The sequence below is a fragment of the Magallana gigas genome, chromosome 9 (genome assembly GCF_963853765.1).
Source record: "Magallana gigas chromosome 9, xbMagGiga1.1, whole genome shotgun sequence".
Classification (NCBI taxonomy): domain Eukaryota; kingdom Metazoa; phylum Mollusca; class Bivalvia; order Ostreida; family Ostreidae; genus Magallana; species Magallana gigas.
This window is the reverse complement of record NC_088861.1, coordinates 2,532,471-2,555,326: the sequence shown is the minus strand read 5'-3', so window position 1 is coordinate 2,555,326 and position 22,856 is coordinate 2,532,471. Positions and strand designations below refer to the sequence as shown.

The 22,856-nt window shown below is 32.5% G+C and overlaps 2 protein-coding genes across 2 annotated transcripts in view; both read right to left on the bottom strand.

Moving 5' to 3' along the window:
- Window positions 1–5,410: 5,410 nt before the first annotated feature.
- The window catches only part of LOC105334064 (profilin-4), a 43,595-nt gene continuing 26,149 nt past the window's right edge, over window positions 5,411–22,856 (bottom strand). The window contains exon 6 of the mRNA XM_066070664.1: window positions 5,411–5,490. The gene's annotated coding sequence lies outside the window, so the exon portion shown is untranslated. The remainder of the gene's footprint in view (window positions 5,491–22,856) is intronic.
- On the bottom strand, window positions 5,420–22,348 carry LOC117690990 (profilin-4-like). The gene is made up of 5 exons (XM_034475967.2): window positions 22,058–22,348; window positions 21,591–21,719; window positions 19,607–19,735; window positions 6,449–6,554; window positions 5,420–5,546 (listed from the first exon to the last, which is right to left on the bottom strand). Exons 1-5 carry the CDS (start codon window positions 22,109–22,111, stop codon window positions 5,518–5,520), a joined length of 447 nt encoding a protein of 148 aa, XP_034331858.1. The 5' UTR covers window positions 22,112–22,348; the 3' UTR covers window positions 5,420–5,517.

Sequence of the window (22,856 nt, the reverse complement as noted above, 5' to 3'; positions counted from 1 at the left end):
GGGATTAAACGAGACTTAATCTTAGAAAACCAGAGATAAGACTGTAAAATTTAAGTGATTAAAGTAATTAATAGACGCAAGTTGCAACATATTGTCTATTACGGTACAAAATTATGCACTACATAAAGAGAGATATCTGAGTAATTGTGTCGTAATATTATGTGGATGACTTGACGGAATGTTGATATTAGCAGGTCTGGCATATATCTTCAATTTATATATGCAGCTACTTGAGATAAATTGACAAAACCGCCAAAATATAAGGATATTTTTAACAAAATGCACAGGTAGCTGACTAAATAACGAGAGATATCTGAGAAATTGTGTCGTAATATTATGTGGATGACTTGAAAGAATGTTGATATTAGCAGGTCTGGCATATATCTTCAATTTATATATACAGCTACAGGAGATATATTGACAAAACCGCCAAAAAATAAAGATATTTGTAACAAAATGCACAAGTAGCTGACTACATAAAGAGAGATTTCTGAGTAACTGTGTCGTAATATTATGTGGATGACTAGAGGGAATGTTGATAATAGCATGTCTGGCATATATCTTCAATTTATATATACAGCTACAGGAGATATATTGACAAAACCGCCAAAAATAAAGATAATTGTAACAAAATGCACAAGTAGCTGACTACATAAAGAGAGATATCTGAGAAATTGTGTCGTAATATTATGTGGATGAATTGAAGGAAAGTTGATTTTACCAAGACTGGCATATATCTTCATTTTATATATACAGCTACTTGAGATATATTGACAAAACCGCCAAAAAATAAAGATATTTGTAACAAAATGCTGAAGTAGCTGACTACATAAAGAGAGATATCTGAGTAATTGTGTCGTAATATTATGTGGATGACTTGAAGAAATGTTGATTATAACATGTCTTGCATATATCTTTAATTGAAATATACAGCAACTTGAGATATATTGCCAAAACCGCCAAAAAATAAAGATATTTGTAACAAAATGCACAAGTAGGTGACTACATAAAGAGAGATATCTGAGTAATTGTGTCGTAATATTATGCGGATGACTTGAAGGAATGTTGATAATAGCATGTCTGGCATATATCTTCTATCTATATATTCAGCTATTTGAGATATACCGGCATTGACAAAAACACGAAAAATAAAGATATTTGTAACAAAATGCACAAGTAGCTGATTACATTAATATATATATATATATATATATATATATATATATATATATATATATATATATATATATATATATATATATATATATATATATATATATAATATTATTTATCGTACTTTCATGTTAAATACTGAAATCTGATTGGTTTAGACGCAGTTGATAATCCGTTCTATTACCCTCAGCGTTAACAACACACTTAGCAACGGGTAACACAACGAATTGTTACATGCGCGTAAATTATGCGCATACGGTTCGCCGTGGAATTCACGTCATCTCTATATAAAATCAGTAAAAAAATCTCTAAAATTAAGACATTCAGTATAATAAAATAAATAGTGCCTGTTTGGGAGGGTAACTGTTGAAATTGACACCCCTCGAAAACCATTGTCAACCTCCGCTTCGCGTCGGTTGACAACGGTTGTCTCGGGGTGTCAATTTCAACAGTTACCCTCCCTAACAGGCACTATTTATATAATATATAATGTTACAATGAATAACAATAAGAATACAGGTATATATATCTCGTATATTAACAATTTTCCTTATTTTTCAGCTTGTTACCATTGCAATTAATGGTTCTCTATTTTCATTTTTTAAATTCTTTAATGCACAATGATAATAGAGAGTGCGTAAATATTTTTTTTCAAGATTTAAATATTCATTCCTGACCAAATTAAAGGAAGAAATCATATTTTAAAAATTCTGTTTTATAGAAACACTTTTAAAATATGCGTTTCTCCATAATTGTTATTTTTTCACTTGAAAAATGACATTTTTATGGCGTCGAGCGAAGCTCGAAAGCCATCTAGGGATCGTACGTCCGGAAGTTACATTTTTAGGAGCCAAACAACTCAAATGAGTGCAAAGTTTTCGTATGTGTTTCAAGAAAAATAGATGACATACTTCAATTTCGAGCAGAACTGTACGTCAACAAAACAAGTTTGCAGATTCGAAATGGTTGCCGTCTTTAAAAATGTTCACATTTTATTGAAAACAATATGTCTCGGTTTCAGCGGATGAATACACTAGCACCGAGACACATGCGATAGCTGGGCTTACATACTCAATTTGGTTATGAAATGTACTAGCCTGCAAAATAGATGATTTTGTATCCATATCGAAAATTGACAATGCACAAATGTTTGATCTTGTAGAAACAAAACTTCCTAATCGAGCGATAAGTACATCTACATAAACCAACTAGTGAACTACTTTCACTTTGTAAACAACGTGAATGGGTGCTTTCTTTTATCTACCCCCGATCTTTTCGGCCCGTGTCATTTGGATCCTTGTGAATTTTAGATGAAATTGATAATAAGAGACAGAGTGGTTATCAGCAGTATACAATATATAGAATTAAACACAATAATAATTTAAATATTTATTTCCATATAAATAGAGAAAAAAAATCTAAAAATTTTTTAACTCCTAACTTAAAGATATTTCTATAAACTTAAATTTTCAATTGAAATTCAAAACTTTTTAAGAATTAGGTGAGCAAATTTGCAATGAATTGTAATTTTATTAGTTATGTGATAAATAACATTTTCTATTTTTTTTGAAAAATTTTTTTTTTGATAATTTATGGAAAACAAAACTTTTGAACTTGGTCATTTTTTGGCAAAATATTGCATATAGGGTACCCTCATTGTATGGATAAGTCCTCCTACAGTTTTCAAAATAGGAAGTTGTTCTTTTGCAGATCAATTAAACATATATCAGAGGTATGCATATTGCTAGGATTTTGATTTTCGATAATTTATGATAATAATACCAGCTTTTGAACTTGGTCATTTTTTGGCAAAATATTGCATATAGGGTACCCTCATTGTACGGATAAGTACTCCTACAGTTTTCAAAATAGGAAGTTGTTCTTTTGCAGATCAGTTATACATATATCAGAGGTATGCATATTGCTAGGATTTTGATTTTCGATAATTTATGAAAAAAATACCAGCTTTTGAAGTTAGTCATTTTTTGGCAAAATATTGCATATAGGGTACCCTCATTGTACGGATAAGTCCTCCTACAGTTTTCAAAACAGGAAGTTGTTCTTTTGCAGATCAATTACACATATATCAGAGGTATGCATATTGTTAGGATTTTGATTTTCGATAATTTATGAAAAAAATACCAGCTTTTGAACTTAGTCATTTTTGGCAAAATATTGCATATAGGGTACCCTCACTGTACGGATAACTCCTCCTACAGTTCTCAAGATAGGAAATTTTTCTTTTGCAGATCAGTTATACATATATCAGAGGTGTGCTTATTGCTAGGAGTTTGGTTACTGATAATTTATGAAAAAAAATTGCTTGTATTTTGGTTACTGATAATTTATGAAAAAAATTAAAAAAATTAAGTCATTTTTTGGCAAAATATTGCATATGATATAGCGTACCCTCATTGTACGGATAACTCCTCTTACAGTTTTCAAGATAAGAAGTTGTTCTTTTGCAGATCAATTATACATATATCAGAGGTGTGCATATTGCTAGGATTTTGATTACTGATAATTTGTGAAAAAAATACCAGCTTTTGAAGTTAGTCAATTTTTAGCAAAATATTGCATATAGGGTTACCTCATTGTACGGATAACTATTCCTACAGTTTTATAGATAAAAAGTTGTTCTTTTGCAGATTAATTGTACATGTATCGGAGGTGTGAATATTTTTAGGATTTTTATTTCTGATCATTTATGAAAAAAATACCAGCTTTTGAACTTAGTCTTTTTTTTAGCAAAATATTGCATATGAGGTACTTTATTTCACTGGATATGGGTTGACATGGATTATGGATACAGTTCACATATAAAAAGAAAACCCAGTTAGCTGTCTCATTGACAGCTTTTCACTTGTTTAAAAAATTATTTAGGTTTTTACTCTTCAAATTAACTTTAACTCGACGCCATTGTGGCCCTTCAGGCCTTTGATTTTCATAATGTATTCTACCCTGGAAATCCCAAATTGTTACCATTACTCACAATTTGTTCTAAAGTAGATCTACTGTCTGTCCCAAGTTATTGCCTCCGTCGTTTTTTTTATGTTTTTTAAAATTAAAACAAACATAACTGTCAATGAAGTGCAATCCAGATCGATAAAAAGGGGGAAAAAATCCAACATATCTTCATTGATAAATCGTCTGTTTATTCCTGGAGAATTTCATGCACATGAACAAAAATAAAAACTCTACGGAATTCAAAATGGGAAATATTCACATCTTTTCTTCATTTGGAAGTACTCGAGACACTTCGCATAATTTTTCAACGTACGTTAGCATCCAGGGTACTTGATTTTGTTTACAATGCAAAATCTCCGTAGACATTCTGTTTTGGGTTGTGTATTGAAACCTGAGAAGTTAGAGTGGGCGTACTGTATGTTTCAAAGGGTAAATATTGGGATTTTTCATATATAGTATTTGATGAACATCCTTTGAATCCAGAGATATTTATAAATATAGAAAATTTTAAGAAAATGTGCGGCAAAAATATCTTTGGACAGTATAAGCATTAAAATGCCATTTTGACATCTTTAACCTCTATTACCATGGCAACAGGACCACTTAGCAATATATAATAAATGTCAGGCTTTTCAACTCATCAGTCTATCAAACTGTAAATTTAAAATCTATATATGCGTGGACAACAAATTTTGATTCTTGCGCCCATATATTTGGTTGCATAAAGAAAGTTGTTTTTTCCTTTTGACTTTTGGGTTGACGTCGCAAAGGGGAACAACGTTTGCAAAAGTGTGGATTAGACCTAAGATCCGCTTACATACGATCGATACACTTGTACGGTTTACCGTAGAGGAGCGGATTTACAAGTCTAATTTTAAGTAGATTGTCTTACACACTACAGCACAGTGAAGTGATAATAATTTTTATAAATATTTCAGACCTGCCAAGCTCTAGAGGAATGCATAAAATGCATTTGGATCTATTTAAAAATTGGTAAAAATGCATGGGGGCAGATATTTCATCTTCATTTAATATCATATCACAGAAGATCTTTAATAAATTAAACCTGAATTTGCTGCACTGCATGATTACTTTGTACATTATATGTACATTATAATACATGCATTCCCAAACTTCTTGTCTTATCTATGTTTCACAGTTAACAGTTGCCTGTATTGAAAATCAAAACAAACAATCCTGGTCATTTTTTACAATAAACTCTTTAATAATGAAAAATAAAAAAAATATAATAAAACAATTATAACATGAAAAATGTAGAATCAAAATATGCTTCAAAATGATTGTTCAGTAAAATGTATACAAAACATTTATTGGTATCACAGATCCTATGGTCTACAGTATTTTTTGCTTCGGGTGTTATTTTCCCTTTTCTTTGAAATAATCAGCTGAAACAAAAAAGTAGAATACATTTATATTTATAAAATGTAGGGATGGTAATCTCTAACCGGCTAACCGATTACTCGATAGAATGATGGTAATCGGTTACAAATCAGTAATTGGTTAGCCATATATGATCAAAACAATGTATATTTTAACGCAATTTCAAGATAAATTATATGTTTGTCTTTTGAGACTACCAAGTTAAATTGACTATCAAGTTAAATTGGAGACCGTTAAGATAACAGGGCAGAGCTCTTGCATAGAAATTGGTCAGTAGGTGATAATTAAAATGACTGTTAAAAAACATGTCACTACCTTATCCGTTCAGCTTTTTATAGATATCACTGTTAAGTACCGTTACAATTATCATTTTTGTACAGATCAACGATCAATGTGTTAATTTATTTTACTTTTTTCCTTTTACCAACAACATCAATCTATTACATAGAAAATGCAATTGTCTAAAGTGGGTACATTCATGTTACTATACTGTAACTATTTCAAATGGAGATCTATAACTTGTCATTGGCAGACTTTGTTTTGAGTAGTCAAACTGAATGTAATGCTAAATTGCACCTCGTGAGCATTGAAACTATTCCATGACTGTTTGCTCGTGATCTCTGCGTTTTTTTTTTTTTAAATTTAATAATTATCACGAGTTACAATGTTTACCTTGCGTTATATTTTGATTAACACATAAACAGAATATTTTTTCATGCTTTATGTGTTATTTATAACAATAATTATTTAATACCATGTCAAAAAATCTGCTTATTTTGATTCCAGTAATCAGTCGGAAGGAATTGCAATTAACCATTTAGCAATTCTAATAAAATGTATTAAAATAGAACAAAAATAAGGAAGTTAACTCTGGATAATAAACATTAATCAAGGATATTTTTGTTACCTAGTTTTTCCACTGCTTCTTCACACACACTAGGGAGCATGAATTCTGTGTATGTGGCCACAATGAGCATCGACTGAGTTTTCACCAATATCAAACCCCCTTTATCCTGTTAAAGATAATAAATTAAAATTAAAATGCACGAGATAATCAATTGTCAAGAAATAACTATAAAGTAAGTCATGATTTTTAATGAACATGTATAGTGAACAGCTTAAACAAGAGGCCCATGGGGCCACATCGCTCACCTGAGCAACAAAGACTTTATATGCTCATTCAAAAAATATTGGTTAGGTTTGAACATATTTTATTGTATATAAACAGATACAAATGGTTCGAACACAAGTTCTTACAACTTACGAGGTTCTTACCAAGTATAACAATTTACAACTGTATAGTAGTTTAGAATGGAAAGTACATAGAAATGGATATTGCTAATATAGTTAAGTTATTGAACAAACGTACATGTATAAACAGTTCTGTTGAATTTACAAGAATCTGCCACAATCTCTTATAAATCTTTGAACAGCTAAAAAAAATATGTTGGTTTAAATTGACACTCAGAAATTCATCTCCCCACAAAAGTAAATGACAATTAATAATGTTAATTTGATATAAGTTCAAAAGGTTTGAAAACAATTCATTTCGTGCATTGGTATAATTTTTACAACCAAAAAACAAATGATAAGAACCTTCTGGTAATCCGCATTGGAAATTAGGGCTTTCAATAATATTTTTTCTGAAAAGGTCGAAGTTTAAGATACAGGTATGTCTAAGTTTTGTGCGTATGATGTTAAGTCGTCTCTTGCCGAAGCAAAAATAGGACGGAGGTTTAATTTGGTTTAATTGAATACTGCTTTTGAAACCTGTAAAGGTGGAATTGTTTCTGATAAGTAAACTTAAACTATTCCATTTATCGATCGTGTCAGGAACAAACGATCTCTTGAATATTTCTAGTCTACATTTTGGAATAGTATAGTCTTCTCGATTGCGTGTATTGTAATTCGATTCTAAAGTCCTGATAGAAGGGAAAATTTCTTTTAAATAATCCGGTACCAAATTATTATGAATTTTATACATTGTGCTCAATTTTGTTAATTTTCGTCTCTCGGAAAGAGGCATTCACCCTGTTTCTAAATAAAGGGACTCTCTTGAAGATAATATGGGTAAGCCAGTGATGATTCTTGCTGCATAGAGTTGAACTTTTTCTAATTTTTCGACATCTTGTAACGAACAACCATCCCAGACAACTGAGCAATATTCAATTAAAGGTCGAATAAAAGTCATGTACATTTTTGATAAAGTATTTCTTCCTATGCTAAATTTGAGCTTCTCCAACAAGCCAAGTCTTTGATATGCATTTTTAACAATATTATCGATATACTCTGACCAACAAAGGTTCTGACAAAAAAGTAATCCTAAGTGTTTGTGTGATGAAACATATTCTAATCGACTATTTTGGAACTGGAGTTTGGGAGAGTAAAAATTTGTTTTGAGTGTAAAAAATATTGCTTTTGTTTTGGATGGATTAAATTTTAACAGCGAAGTGGATGACCAGTTTTCTAGAACTTTCAGATCATGATTAAGGACATATTCAATATTGGCAACATTGTATGAAGAAGATTGTAAAGAGTTATCATCAGCGAACAGTCTACACAGTGAAAGCATATTTTCTGACACATCGTTAACATAAATCAAAAATAGAAGAGGGCCAAGAACTGAGCCCTGTGGTAAACCAGCAATGACACCTCAACAGGAGGATAATATGTCCTTATACATAACTTTTTGTTTACGATTACATAAGTAGCTTTCAAACCAATTAAGAATATTGCCACATATACCATATCTGGCATATGTTTGTAATTTAAAAAGTAGACCTTTGTGCCACACTCTGTCAAAAGCTTTCGACAAATCCAAAAAAACATGCAATAAAATTTCCCTTCATCTATATCTTTAACAATACTGTGATATGTTTCTAGTAATTGATATAAACTTGAGTGGCCTGGCAAAAAGCCAGCTTGATATTTATAAAATAGGTTATTTTTAATAAAATAATTGTAGACATGTTTGAATATAATTCTTTCCATAATTTTGCTAACACAGCTCAAGAGTGATACAGGTCCGTAGTTTGTTGCTACAGAAGGATCGTCCTTTTTAAACAATGGTAAAACATGAGCAATTTTCCAATTATTTGGATGCACATTTTCAGTCAAATATTTGTTGAATAACAAACATAGTGGTTTGGCGACAGATTGTAAAGTAAATTTTAACATTTTGTGACTTATTGCATCGGGACCTATGGCTTTGTTAATAAGGAGTATTTTTATTATATCAATAACTTCTTGCTCTTCAATAGTTACATTGTTTAATTTGTCATTAAATATGTGATACAATTGAGGTAGTTGACTTAAAGAGTCATCAACGTTTGAAACAGATGAAAAATATTTATTTAATACATCAACTTTTTCTGTATCGGTAAAAGCAATATTAAATTCACCCGTATCAGACGTATACTGTATCGGTGGAATGTCTTTCGTTGGTTTTGCATGAGAAGCGTCTTTAATTAACTTCCAGTATAATTTGTTATTATTATTCGAGCTCGCATCCGACAATTGTAAGTCAATACTATCATAATAATTACAAAGTGCATGTTTTTTCATGTTGTTAACTTTGTTTCTGTGTTTACGATAATTTATCCAATCAGATTTATTCTTTGTTTTTAATGCTTTGTTTCGAAGCCGGTTGCGTATTCCAATGGTTGAGTTGAGTCAAACCATGGTTTGTCCTTGGGCCGGATAGTGACCGATTTTTCTGGTATACATTCACGTACAAGCTTTAAATATTGTGAAGTAAAGTGTTCAGTTGCAGTATTGACATTTTCTGCGTTGCTTATTATGTTGCGCCAGTCGCAGTCATTAATTAGTTTGTTAAGTTTATCAAAATCCGCATCTTTGTATCGCCAGACATTACGTTTGTATGAACGATTAATTTTGTAATTCATAGTAACGCACACATAGGTTGCCTTGTGATCGCTAAGCCGCGCCTCTACGTTTAAAGTTCCGGATTCAGTTACGTCAATGTGTTCTGTTGTAAAAATTGGGTCAATAAGTGTTCGAGAGGAATTCGTGATTCTTGTAGGTTCATGGATTTTGTTGACTAAGTGAGTGTTGGATATTACATCGTACAAAATATGTGTGTTAGGAATAGTAAGAAGGTCGACGTTTATATCACCAACTACTATGAGTTTGTCGGAAAGAAAGTGAGCGCACAAGATTGTAAGTTTGCAGGAATCCTCGACACGAATCAATTGGGATTTAAATGTCTATAACCTCGAAAGGCTATGTACAGGTTTCAACAAAAATATATTAAATTGAGAGTCGAAGTTCATGGCTATTCCGGTTATTAAAAAACTCACAAGCTTTCAAAAAATGGCAATGAGAGTTAAACCGAAAACTAGTTTGAAATGTTAATGCAAACATATTCTAATGAAGTTATATTGTGTATATCCTAAAAAAACTAGTAATAAGAAAAGAAAATAATGTTCATACAGCAGATCTAGAAATCAATAACAACAAATCAAAATATACCGGTATATTATAATTCAACATCATGGTATAATAACAAACATTTAAAACAAAAAAGTTTAATTTAAAAAAAAAAGACCACCAGCTGGATTTGAACCCAAAACACTGAATGTTTGTATTCACTAATCCAGGACGAAACCACTGAGCCATGCGAGACTTGTCAATATATGCTCTAGAAAGTACTGTTTGAAACAACATTGTCATATAAATGGACTTTGTTTTTTATCCTTCAAAAAATAATTTGAAAAAGTACATAATTAGTCATCTCTGGGTCATCTCTCCATCTTTTTTTTCAAAGCGACATTTTCAATGTTGAAATATGCTATCTTTACACGTTTCAAATTTGTGGAGAGAAGACCCAGAGACAACAAAATCATTTAAAAACAGCTGTAAATAAGTAGGATTTTGCATGAATTGCATCGTGTTGCTATATTTAGACCCATATTATGATAAAACCTTTTGCATTTCAAATATTTTCCCACTCATTCCACATCCAACAGAAAGCAAATATCGGTTATAATTCGAAAAATATTCAAAATTAATTGATGAAATTTTTACTCTCCTTGTGCGCCCAGATTCCTGCCGAATGTACATCTTAAGTGCCCACTTTCTTTCACTGGCTTTGTCTAAAGACCACGAGAAGTTTCTCCAAAAAGCGGAATCGGCATGCGGTGGACGGTAAACACAACATAAGAGTAGTCGCGAGGTGAGATTATCAATTTCTATCCAAATTCATCCAGTATTACCTGGTTCGAGATCAATACGTCTTCGAGATCGAGTATTGTTATTAGTATAGATAATGACCCCACCCCATTAGAATTTCGATCTTTACGAAAAATGGTATCAAAACCGTCTAGTAATATGTCATTATCTGAAATTTTGTAGTCCAGATGCGTTTCAGTAAAACACGTATTACGGGGCGTTCTCTCCCGTACAGGACTAATATTGGGCCAACCGTGAGTTTATACTCTTGTTGTTGGACCCAGCCTCATAAAACCTCCAACAAGCCAACACGCGTTTTAGTTTTCAGACTTTAATATAGATTTTACATGAAATATACTTTTACGTGAGTTTGGTATGCATCAGCACCGAAGGTCTGATTCCAACTGACCATAATTTACAATTCAGAATAATATATAATGAACAATGGAACAACACAATGAAGGATTAACATAATAAGTACAGATGTAAGTAAATCAATTATCAAACAGCTATTGAGTAACTCGGGACATTTTAGCAGCATGTACATAAAAGGATTAATAAGATGAAAGAAGCTTAAGTGTCAATAAACATAAACAGAAGTCAATTAAAAGATTAGCTGTCCATCACTGATTGTGCCTCAGGTGGGATTAATGCTGCGCGGAATTTATAACGTTTATAAAACAGTTGTCGAAATAGATGAAAAGTTTTTGTAGCAATTTACACAAAGTCCGAAAAAGTTAATTTACACAATAATTAAAAATAGTCCGAAAGATTGAATGTCACACCGTGACACATGCTTCGCGTCCGCGTAAAACACGTCCTCGTGTTTTGAATTTTTATCATCGACGGTAGCCGCGTTGTTGTCTTCTTTGCTGCCTGTGTTGTTGAAATCGGCGGTCAAGTTGTTTATCATGCAACACGGCTTCTAGATGTTCGTTATCACATTCCAATACCCAAATGGTCTGCAGCAGGGCGTTGTTTTGTTCCCTCAGCTGTTTGATTGTATCATCAGCCTCTGTTTGAATTTTCATTACATATTGAGAATGTTCACTCCCGATATCTTTTAGTTTCCTCTGCATTAAATCCATGAGTACTTTATCACCGTGTGCCTCTGCTTCTAATTTTTGAATTTTCTTCACATACATATCAATGTCAGAACGTTTCGAGTTTTCTTGGAGCTTTGTTCTCAAATCCGTATTTTCACTTTGAAGTCTTGCATTCTCAGACTTAGCACTTTGTAGATTTTCAGCCATACTCTTCGTAAGTTGATCGGACTTGCGTAGCTGAATCTTAATGTTGTGAAGCTCAGTTCGTAGAATACTTGAGGTATCAAACAAAGAATGAAATTGATTGTTACGAATTGAATTAAACGGCAATTCTCTCAAAGTACGTTTGTTTTCAAGATATTTGCACAGTCGTTTCATGTCTCGCGTCTTTTTACGACCCAAAACTGCTTCCTTTTCAACACATTTTGTTGGTTTCTTCATCTGTGTAAAACACATTCTGGAATAATGTCCAATTCTGTGACATCGGTAACACTTCTGGTTGAACGCGAAACATAAAACGTTGGGATGCACGTTTCCGCACCTTCCGCACACGGGACGCTGACATGAGGGGAAGCTGAACTTCTTCTGTCTCCACTGCGGTCGGAAAGAATATTCCATGTTGAATCTAGTTTAAATCGTCTTCTTCATCTGTAGACTCTGAATCTAGGGAAACTCGCTAAACTGTTGTAGAGGTCCAGGATCTGACTACTACAAAATATATGTAGCAGTCCCGGGTGTCGTTACCCGGATTCTCCACCAAATATTACGGGGCGTTCTCTCCCGTACAGGACTAATATTGGGCCAACCGTGAGTTTATACTCTTGTTGTTGGACCCAGCCTCATAAAACCTCCAACAAGCCAACACGCGTTTTAGTTTTCAGACTTTAATATAGATTTTACATGAAATATACTTTTACGTGAGTTTGGTATGCATCAGCACCGAAGGTCTGATTCCAACTGACCATATTTTACAATTCAGAATAATATATAATGAACAATGGAACAATACAATGAAGGATTAACATAATAAGTACAGATGTAAGTAAATCAATTATCAAACAGCTATTGAGTAACTCGGGACATTTTAGCAGCATGTACATAAAAGGATTAATAAGATGAAAGAAGCTTAAGTGTCAATAAACATAAACAGAAGTCAATTAAAAGATTAGCTGTCCATCACTGATTGTGCCTCAGGTGGGATCAATGCTGCGCGGAATTTATAACGTTTATAAAACAGTTGTCGAAATAGATGAAAAGTTTTTGTAGCAATTTACACAAAGTCCGAAAAAGTTAATTTACACAATAATTAAAAATAGTCCGAAAGATTGAATGTCACACCGTGACACACGCAATATCGAAATCACCAACTATGGCGTTAAGGGAATCTATCTTGTTTCTAATACTTCGAACGTTTAAATGAATAATTTCAACTACACTTTCATAAAAAGGGCCGGGATTGGTTTCAATATCACCCGATATAGTATTAGAACTAAAGCAAAAAAGTACATGGAAAAAATTATGTATGGAACGATACCATAAACTCTATGAAAGCTACTAAAATCACACATTCTCATCAACATATTAATAAACGACAAAATATGCTATAATTTGAAAATAACGAAAATTTCTGAACGAATAAGCTGCCTACATGCAGAGTAAAAATTACCTATTGCGGCTCGATATTGCTTAATGCTGTTACCCATAATCTAGTGTCTTTGATTCATTAATGACTTTATTGCCGCAACAAGGAAATTTGCGAAAAACATGTATATAATATTCTTGAACTAATTCCAAATAAACCAAAAACTGTTGACAGTTGCCGTTATGAATATAACTGGAATAAGCAAAAAAGTGCAAAATAATGAAAAACATTGAGAGTATGGAATAACACAAAAACAGATCAAATAATATTTTACAAGTGTTGCAATGTGGGTGAAAGGTATTGCTTGTCCTCAAAACAAGTGAAAGTAGGACATCAGTACCAAAAGCAATGAAAAAAGTATTAAATGAACAAGAGATAATAGAGATCACATGAAATATATTGAGCATATACAAGTAAATAGGTATGTACAAGAGAGACGTATTTTGTGTAAACACGTACATGTACCTCTTAAAAAATGAAAAAGTAAAGAGGTAGGCACACATGTGATACACAACAAATACAAAAGCACACGTGTTTGACATTGTATGAACATCTAAGAAAAACATGATTGAATGCTGTACAATTTTTATATTTAAAAAAAACCAAGCAAACTGATTGGCTCTGAACTTGGTTTGGTTGACATAGGAAGGGAGACATAATAATAATTGTTTGATATTGACAAAGTTTGTCCGAAAACAAAGCGCGCAATAGTCGGCGTTGCAAGCGGCAGCGGCTGCATAGCTTGGATGGCGGGATTCACCTGTTGCCGAAATTTTATTTACATCTTCTTCGGAACGAATGGTGATTTTCTCGTCATTTTTAAGTTTAACAATTATTTTCCCGTCATTAGTCCAGAGGAAGACGCATGGCCTGTTTTGACAGCTGCACGGGCCTTCTTAAACAGCAGGGCCCTGCGTATTGTTAGAGCCTCGTTGACGAATATTTTGTAATTGTTCGTCGGGTTTGTGTTGAAGCTCTTTAAGTTCTTCTTATTCTTGAAAACAGCGTCACGGTCTCGATATCTTGTGAAGCGCACAATGATGTCCCTAGGTCGAGACTTTGAACCTTATGGAGGTCCCAAACGATTTGAATTGCTAATCGAGCATCGATCGAAGGTAATTTTAGTGGATTTCTACAGAAGCCAGTTAGTGCCACATAATATATATAAAAAGAAAAGTCTATATAAGAAAAACTCATTGTACAAATGTATATGTAAAAACACACACATATATATCAGATAAACTCAAATATATAAAAATAAGCAGCTTTATATATAAAGGAATTGCCAATATATATAAAGAATTGTGTGTATATATATAAAGCTAGGTCGTGTATATATAAACAGTACTGTGATATATAAAAGCAACAGTGATAAATATATAAAGCGAAAATTTTCCACTGAGTGACCTTCACTGAGTTCAGCCCAGCGTCTGCATGATAAACCCCGCCTACTGAGGAGAGGATCAGCAATGTTATGCTCCCGAAGCAGGCAGTTTAAGATTCAATAGCTAACCGGCTGGTCCACTTAATTTCAAAGATTGTTTTTGAGAATTTGTTAGAAAATGAACAAACAAATTAGTGTCAATGCATGGATATCCTTTTTTGGAGGTTTTTGATGTGGATCGCGTAGGGGTTCCTCGTCATTTGACAGGTTTTCTAATAATTAAGGAACTTAGGTCTGACAGGGTCCTGAGTCAAGTTTTGCGAGGAATCTGTATCAGAGTTTGGCCTCTGACGTTTGTTTGATTGGGACATTGTTTGGGACCTTGATTGGTCTCGTGATGACGAGTGGGGTTTGTTTTGATTATGTCCACCCATGTTCATTAACTAGATAACTGGATATTGGATGTGGTGATTCCGAATTTTAACGGAAACAGGCGCGCTGAATTTTTCGTTGTTGAATATTGTCAGAGAGTAAACATTTATTACTCAAGGACTACCACGATTCAAACACAGGACAACACAGACAAATTAAGACAGGGATACACTAGTAACACTAGTGACGTTGATTGTTTTGAATAGTGAAAAGAGTTCATACCACTATACTGTCTATCTGCCTTGTCCCTATATATTGTTTATCTTTACTATTTCAACAGATAATAGTTAAATGCAGGCGCTTGAGCATAATGCATACAAAATATCTATTTACGCTGCGAGAATTTCAAGCTCCAGTCTTTTGAAGTGTACATTTTGGGCAAAAAAGTCAGAGCCTCCGAAAACCACCTACTGCGCCATGACTGGTCACGTGACTTTTTTCTATATTGTGCAATATGGCCCTTTGGTAGGAAAAAAAAAACTATAAAGTATCCAAATTTTACACTTATTTTTGTATACACATAATCTTTCACATTGCAGCCTTATGAAATACCATTTTTACCAAAAATAAGATCCTATGCAAGATATTTAACTAAATTTTTTGTAGGGTTCACAGTTAACCTCCAGTACTTTTTTTTTTACACCCCCCCCCCCCCCACGACAGCTTTCCTATAATTATATAATTATGTGAAAGAAGAAAATTGTACCTCAATGCGCTCAATTCTCGAATCAAAAACATTCAAAAATTTAATTGGTTTTCTCAATTATAAATGATTATCGTTTACCTGGCGAGAATTCATTACACATGACGTTTCAGAACCTTACTCACTTGACTGATGAATAAACTATAAAACTGAATAATGTTGTAGCATGATAGTTCTAATCAATGTATTGACAGGCATATAGCTCTATTGCACTTAGGCCCATACTAAGGCCCATCCATTATTTTCATCTTCATTAAAAAAGAATAAATGGCTACAGACAAAGATGCTTTTCCACTGCAAAATTCTTTAAGAACGATAATGCTTTTCCCCTCATAATAATGTGTCAGAAGTATGGCAACTGTTTAAAAGACTCCGTTTTTATTTACTTGTATTTAAAAAACTATCAAAATTGGTGTAGATAATATATACCTATAATTCATCGTTGAAGAAGGGGCACCAAAAAGTAGTTACTGCATATCATCCTTTTAACAAGACATTTCTAAAGATTAACCAAAATTTCAGCGTCAATCGTAGAATTATTTGGAAGATACAGACCTTGTTTTGAGTCATGTTTTTGTTTACATGAATGTATTACATTCAATTGAAGATTTTTAAACTTGGTATTTTCTATTCAGCATTTATATTATAAAGAAATTAAAGCATGATCAAAGCTCTTTGTGCAAACATAGCATTGTGCACAAAGTTCTGTATCTTGCTTATAACTCATAACATGACTCTTAGATAGGCCAGTAAATTATAGAAAATTGTAAACAATTAAAAAAATTAAAAAGGCACTGAAAACATAGAAAGAGCATAATTTATTTTTCATCATAAATATACCTACAGGTATATATCTCTAGCAGCGAAAATAATCTCCGTTTAGACTGAAAATGCTTAGCATCTTAACAAATCATGTTGCATTATTCAACCATTACGATTGTACGGAATTACGAATAAAATGAAAAGTACAAATGAATTTTATTTCATTTTATGTTGTTAGTGCATCAGATTTTGCTCATTTTGCGCAGGTAAACAATCAGCTGTCTGATTTACCGAAGTCTATATGTTTGATTTGATTCATAAATATTCCAAAATGCATGCGACAGTTCCCCTTAAGTTCAAAGACATAATCAACGAAAATGAAACTAAAATCAAAACAAGCTAAAACCGTCGTCACAAGTGAACATGTCAACGCACTGAAATATGAATTCTCAATCTACAAATATATTTTGCAATTTTCAAATATTCCCTTCGCTTGTAAACTATTGCACAACAAGCAAATTTATCTTGGTCAGTTTGACCAATTTTAATGCGTGAAACATGGCTGCTCCAAACAAAACCTGGTTTTCCATATGCGAAATACCGAACCCGAAGTTATAAACTGATCAACCCCCATTCTTTCTTTATTATTTTCGTGAATAACTTAAATTTAAAACAGAATTAGCCCATGATTTTTGCAATTTATATTTTCCCTACAATAAGAATCATTTAGGCTAAATTACGTTGAATTTGACTCAGTACTTCTTGCATGAGAAGAAGATTTTTTAAAATGCGCCCCCTTTTTCTACAGTTTCGAGGTTTTCTTCGCTTTGGATAAAGATTGTTTTTTTATTATCGAGTTTATATTTGTCTTACCATAAGGATGCTTTGTGCCAAATTTGGTTGAAATTTGCCAGGTGGTTTTAGAGAAGAAGTCCATGCAAAATGGAAAAGTTTACAGACGGACGGATGGACGACGGACAAAATGTGATCAGAAAAGCTCACTTGAGCTTTCAGCTCAGGTGAGCTAAATATAAAAAAAAGAACTTGTTCTCTTAGAAATTAAATTTAAGTTGGTATGAGTTATCTCCATTAGGCTAATGAAATAAACAATAAAATCATGTATAATTTCATTATTTTTATCTTTTCTCAAACTATTACCCAACAGTGTAGTGCAGAAACTTAGAGCGTTTTCTATGCATCTGTAAGTCATGAGTTTAAATTCATTTTTTTTTCGTCAAATATTTTAAAATTTGAAAAATAAAAACTGGTAAAAGTATTGAGATTAAAATGAATTTTTAAACACATTGATATTGACAGGTGTCCCATATCACCTATATGTTTGATTTGATTCATAAATATTCCAAAATGCATGCGACAGTTCCCCTTAAGTTCAAAGACATAATCAACGAAAATGAAACTAAAATCAAAACAAGCTAAAACCGTCGTCACAAGTGAACATGTCAACGCACTGAAATATGAATTCTCAATCTACAAATATATTTTGCAATTTTCAAATATTCCCTTCGCTTGTAAACTATTGCACAACAAGCAAATTGATCTTGGTCAGTTTGACCAATTTTAATGCGTGAAACATGGCTGCTCCAAACAAAACCTGGTTTTCCATATGCGAAATACCGAACCCGAAGTTATAAACTGATCAACCCCCATTCTTTCTTTATTATTTTCGTGAATAACTTAAATTTAAAACAGAATTAGCCCATGATTTTTGCAATTTATATTTTCCCTACAATAAGAATCATTTAGGCTAAATTACGTTGAATTTGACTCAGTACTTCTTGCATGAGAAGAAGATTTTTTAAAATGCGCCCCCTTTTTCTACAGTTTCGAGGTTTTCTTCGCTTTGGATAAAGATTGTTTTTTTATTACTGCAGTTTATATTTGTCTTACCATAAGGATGCTTTGTGCCAAATTTGGTTGAAATTTGCCAGGTGGTTTTAGAGAAGAAGTCCATGCAAAATGGAAAAGTTTACAGACGGACGGATGGACGACGGACAAAATGTGATCAGAAAAGCTCACTTGAGCTTTCAGCTCAGGTGAGCTAAATATAAAAAAAAGAACTTGTTCTCTTAGAAATTAAATTTAAGTTGGTATGAGTTATCTCCATTAGGCTAATGAAATAAACAATAAAATCATGTATAATTTCATTATTTTTATCTTTTCTCAAACTATTACCCAACAGTGTAGTGCAGAAACTTAGAGCGTTTTCTATGCATCTGTAAGTCATGAGTTTAAATTCATTTTTTTTTCGTCAAATATTTTAAAATTTGAAAAATAAAAACTGGTAAAAGTATTGAGATTAAAATGAATTTTTAAACACATTGATATTGACAGGTGTCCCATATCACCTTAAATACAGAATATTTTATAGATGTCTTCCAAATATATGTAGTAAATATTTTTTACACACTGTCATACTGCTTCTAAGGAATATGTATATAAACACAATACTGCATGACCTGTATAAACATTTTACTTATAAACACACTTGTTTTGTCAAAGAAGCTGCAGTATATACATAAATTAGATTTTATTAAAAGTGGGCAGGGTTAAAAAAAAAAAGATGGTCTTCGCGTGGCCAGCAAAGGTCAGAAATCAATTAGGTATCCTTTACCAAGTCACTTTTTGACTATTTAGCAAATCTAGCATCCTACAGAGAATATTATCCTGCTTGTTTGCAAGATATAGACAAGTGATACATCGTCTGGTACAGATTTAACAGTGACTGTTTATAATTAGGTATTTATACATGGTCTTCATATGCAATCAGGAGATTGATAGCCAAATTTAATTCTGAAACACACACATCTGAGATAGCTAGAGTAAAGGAATTATTTACTTTAATTATTCTCTTTATGCATACCAGCACCAAGTAAATGTATACTTACACACTTTCCATATATGGAGTTATTGTCAGCGCGATCACATGTGTATTGCTGGTCATCAAAGTAAATGCCGTTTTCCCAAGCCTGGCTAGGACTCTCAGAGGCATCCAACATCATCTTCACTTGGTCAAGCTATACAATTAGAACAATAGTCTTACCAAAATAAGCAACCATACCTATATGATTTTAAGGAGTCTCGGGGGAGAATGTTTCGATTTCCTTAATTTGTTTTGCAGTGAAATGTCAACTTATGAGAAAACTATGTGCAAAATATAAAGTAAATTGACCGGATAGTTTATCTGTTTGCCGCGCTCAAATTTTGGTCGTATGTCCGATTCATCACCGACATTCTATATAGGATTATATAAGAAAATGAGGGTTTTCATTTTCAATTTTATATTTAAAAATATACAGACATACGATTTTCTTTTAATTTTCAGCGATGAAAGGTTAACGTATAAGTAAATTTTTTGCCAAATTAAAACGAAAATGACCGGATGGTTTTTATGCTATCCGCCCTCATAGTATGATCCTATTAACGTGCCGTGCCAGCCATTTTACATATAGAAATGTATAAAAAAAAAAAAGAAAAAAGAATGTTTACGAATCAAATTCAATTTTTTTGTAGCAGAAAAAAAATACCTTTCCACTCACACAGAACGTAGAAGGATCGCGTGGATCGCGTATATGTTTTTATTTTGCAAATTATAGTTTTGATTTTAATTATTGACGCTGCAATAGAAAGTGCACGACGTTTATTTTTGTCAGTTGTTACGTCAGAGTATCAACCGACGTCATCGTAAGACATTGATTCCGACGACAATAACGTCGATTTTGAAGAAGCGGCGAGATGATTAAAATACTTCTGACATTATTCTAACGATTCTTTATACTAAATATAATTTTTTGACATAAAAGCGTTACATGATAACCTGTATATTTGAACATTTTACTTTACATTTGCGTTTTACGACAGTAATGCGCAATACCCTGCGCAGAGGGTGCAAAATTTTAAACCCGCTACCGACCTTAATATACTATACATAAAAAGTGTCCTGGGAACATAATTCTGAAATAACCCTATTAAAAGTTAATGCATCAACACTGGTTGTGACTGAATAAAAATTCTCTCAAACCCCATCAGATTGACTGGTTTCAGTAGCTGTATTGTGAAAAGTGGCTTGCACTCCCTATAGTCTTTACTAAAGTGCAAATGTACTTATATGTGTACAATGTACTTACACTGAGTTTCATACTTTACAGTCTGTTAATAACTTAATAAATCTTAACATTGAAACCCAAATTACACTCCTGAATGAATGCACTTACATTGAACCCGATGGAATTAGCTCTGATGTTACAACCCTTCATTTACATTCACTTTCCTTCCCTCTATTAAATTGCATTGGTTGATTTGAGTGATATTTACGCATAACACAGAATCCCCAATCACCAAATCTGGTGCGTATGAATACATTCAGCATTCCTTCATTATTTCTCGAAGAACATGAACTGCTTTTCTCGCGACTTCAAACCGGATCACGACCTGATATTATACTTACACTGATTAATATTTCATTTATGTAAATATATTGTGACGGTTAAATGAATTCAATAGATTAATTTCTTAGTATACCAAGAGTAAATTCGTTAAATTACAGCAAGAAAAATAAAATTGTGTTATTAGAATTTAAAACGCTGTGCACTATTTTTGTCAGCATAATTTGGCTGTTCCAATGGCTCTTCCTTTAATTTCGCATAGCTCATTGAATAAGACAGAGCTTTTTAAAAATAAATCATATTTGCAGGAAGGTAATACATGTTTAAAAATTGATGTGGGCTTCAATGTAAGTACATGTGTGTTTAAGCATTAAATCATTATTTTTTGAAAGATGTGGTCTCATAACTGCAACGGTGTGTGCAAACAAATTGAATAACGCGCGCTAGCACGTTATGACAATTTGTTTTTGTGCACACATGTACTTACATTGAAGCCCACTGAGCTAGCTCTGACATTACAGTCCTTCCGTCTGATAATGGCGCAGTGATGTACATTGTCTGTAGCAATCAACGAGTCGTGCAGAAGATTCTGCAGCTGGTTCATCTTAACAGCGTCCTGTTAAAGTGATATAGAACTTAAGTTTTTTAAAAATCCATACTTATGCAAACTTGCATAACAAAATAAATAAATGGCTTAACTTTCAATAGAATTTCCAATACACTTGCAAAGCAAGATCAATTAAATATATTCAAGGCAAATACTGCATGGGGAAAGTATTGGGAGATTTCAACCTTTTTAAAATTTAAATCAAAACACCAGCCAAATTTTCAACTAAAATGAATCATGACTCTGTCAAGAAACAAGACAGCTTGGAATAAAGGTTTTAAAACAATACACGCAATTATCAAAACAATCAGCATTGAATTTCATTTCAATAGATTTCAACTTGTTACCACCACATCCACATCTGATCCAACTTTTGTACTTCCTAGGTCATCCAAATCCATTGCGGATCACTCTTTTTTTTTTACAACTGACTAGAAAATAATTCTCACAGGTATTGAACGTAACAATTCTCTATAAAAATGTGCTCCTTCACGCCCTTGTAAAATTCAACTGTCTTTTCTCCGAAGTAATATAAAGTACTTGATCAACACTGAATTTATGCTTGACAAAGAAATGAAAATAAAAGGATCCGAGTCTTTTGAACAAGTTCTTTTAAAACTGTTGCTATCAGTTATTTAATTTTCACATTGTGTGTTCATTTCAACAAGGCCCAAAGATAAATAAATCCGTTGAAGCGATTGTTGTGATCTTCTGAAGCGTTTTTCTATTACTAAGCTAGCTGGTTAATATTAAACTGAGAAATAAGACAGAGGTTAGAGGTCCAAAAAAGACACTTCACTGCATGGGAACCATTGAATTCTGTCGATTTTCCATTAAGTGCAGTAGTAATCTCAGATCTCAAATTATATAATTTAAAATTTTAAACCTTTTTTAGTCAAATTCTTTAAAGAGATCTTTATACTATAGTGATTATTCAAACTTAAAATTACTTGTATTTACACATGAAGTATAATTTATTCTCTTTTTATGTGGGTTCCATTATATCCGAGATATATTATATATTGATATTATGAGACACCAGAACATATGAAAAAACTGATATGTCTCTTGAAACTTGTAAAAAAAAATATTTCAAACTTTATTAACTAAAAGAGTTTATAGCTGATTATATGTAATAGTTTGAAT

Bases quoted from the DNA above. Each gene is read 5' to 3' on its own strand.
- LOC117690990 (XM_034475967.2), bottom strand. From the start codon at position 22,111: ATGGATTTGGATGACCTAGGAAGTACAAAAGTTGGATCAGATGTGGAT. The intron at 21,720-22,057 runs GTAACAAGTTGA...TCACTTTAACAG, and splicing joins GATCAGATGTGGATGTGGTG to GACGCTGTTAAGATGAACCA. The intron at 5,547-6,448 runs GTAACAAAAATA...TTTTTGTTTCAG, and splicing joins AGAAGCAGTGGAAAAACTAG to CTGATTATTTCAAAGAAAAG.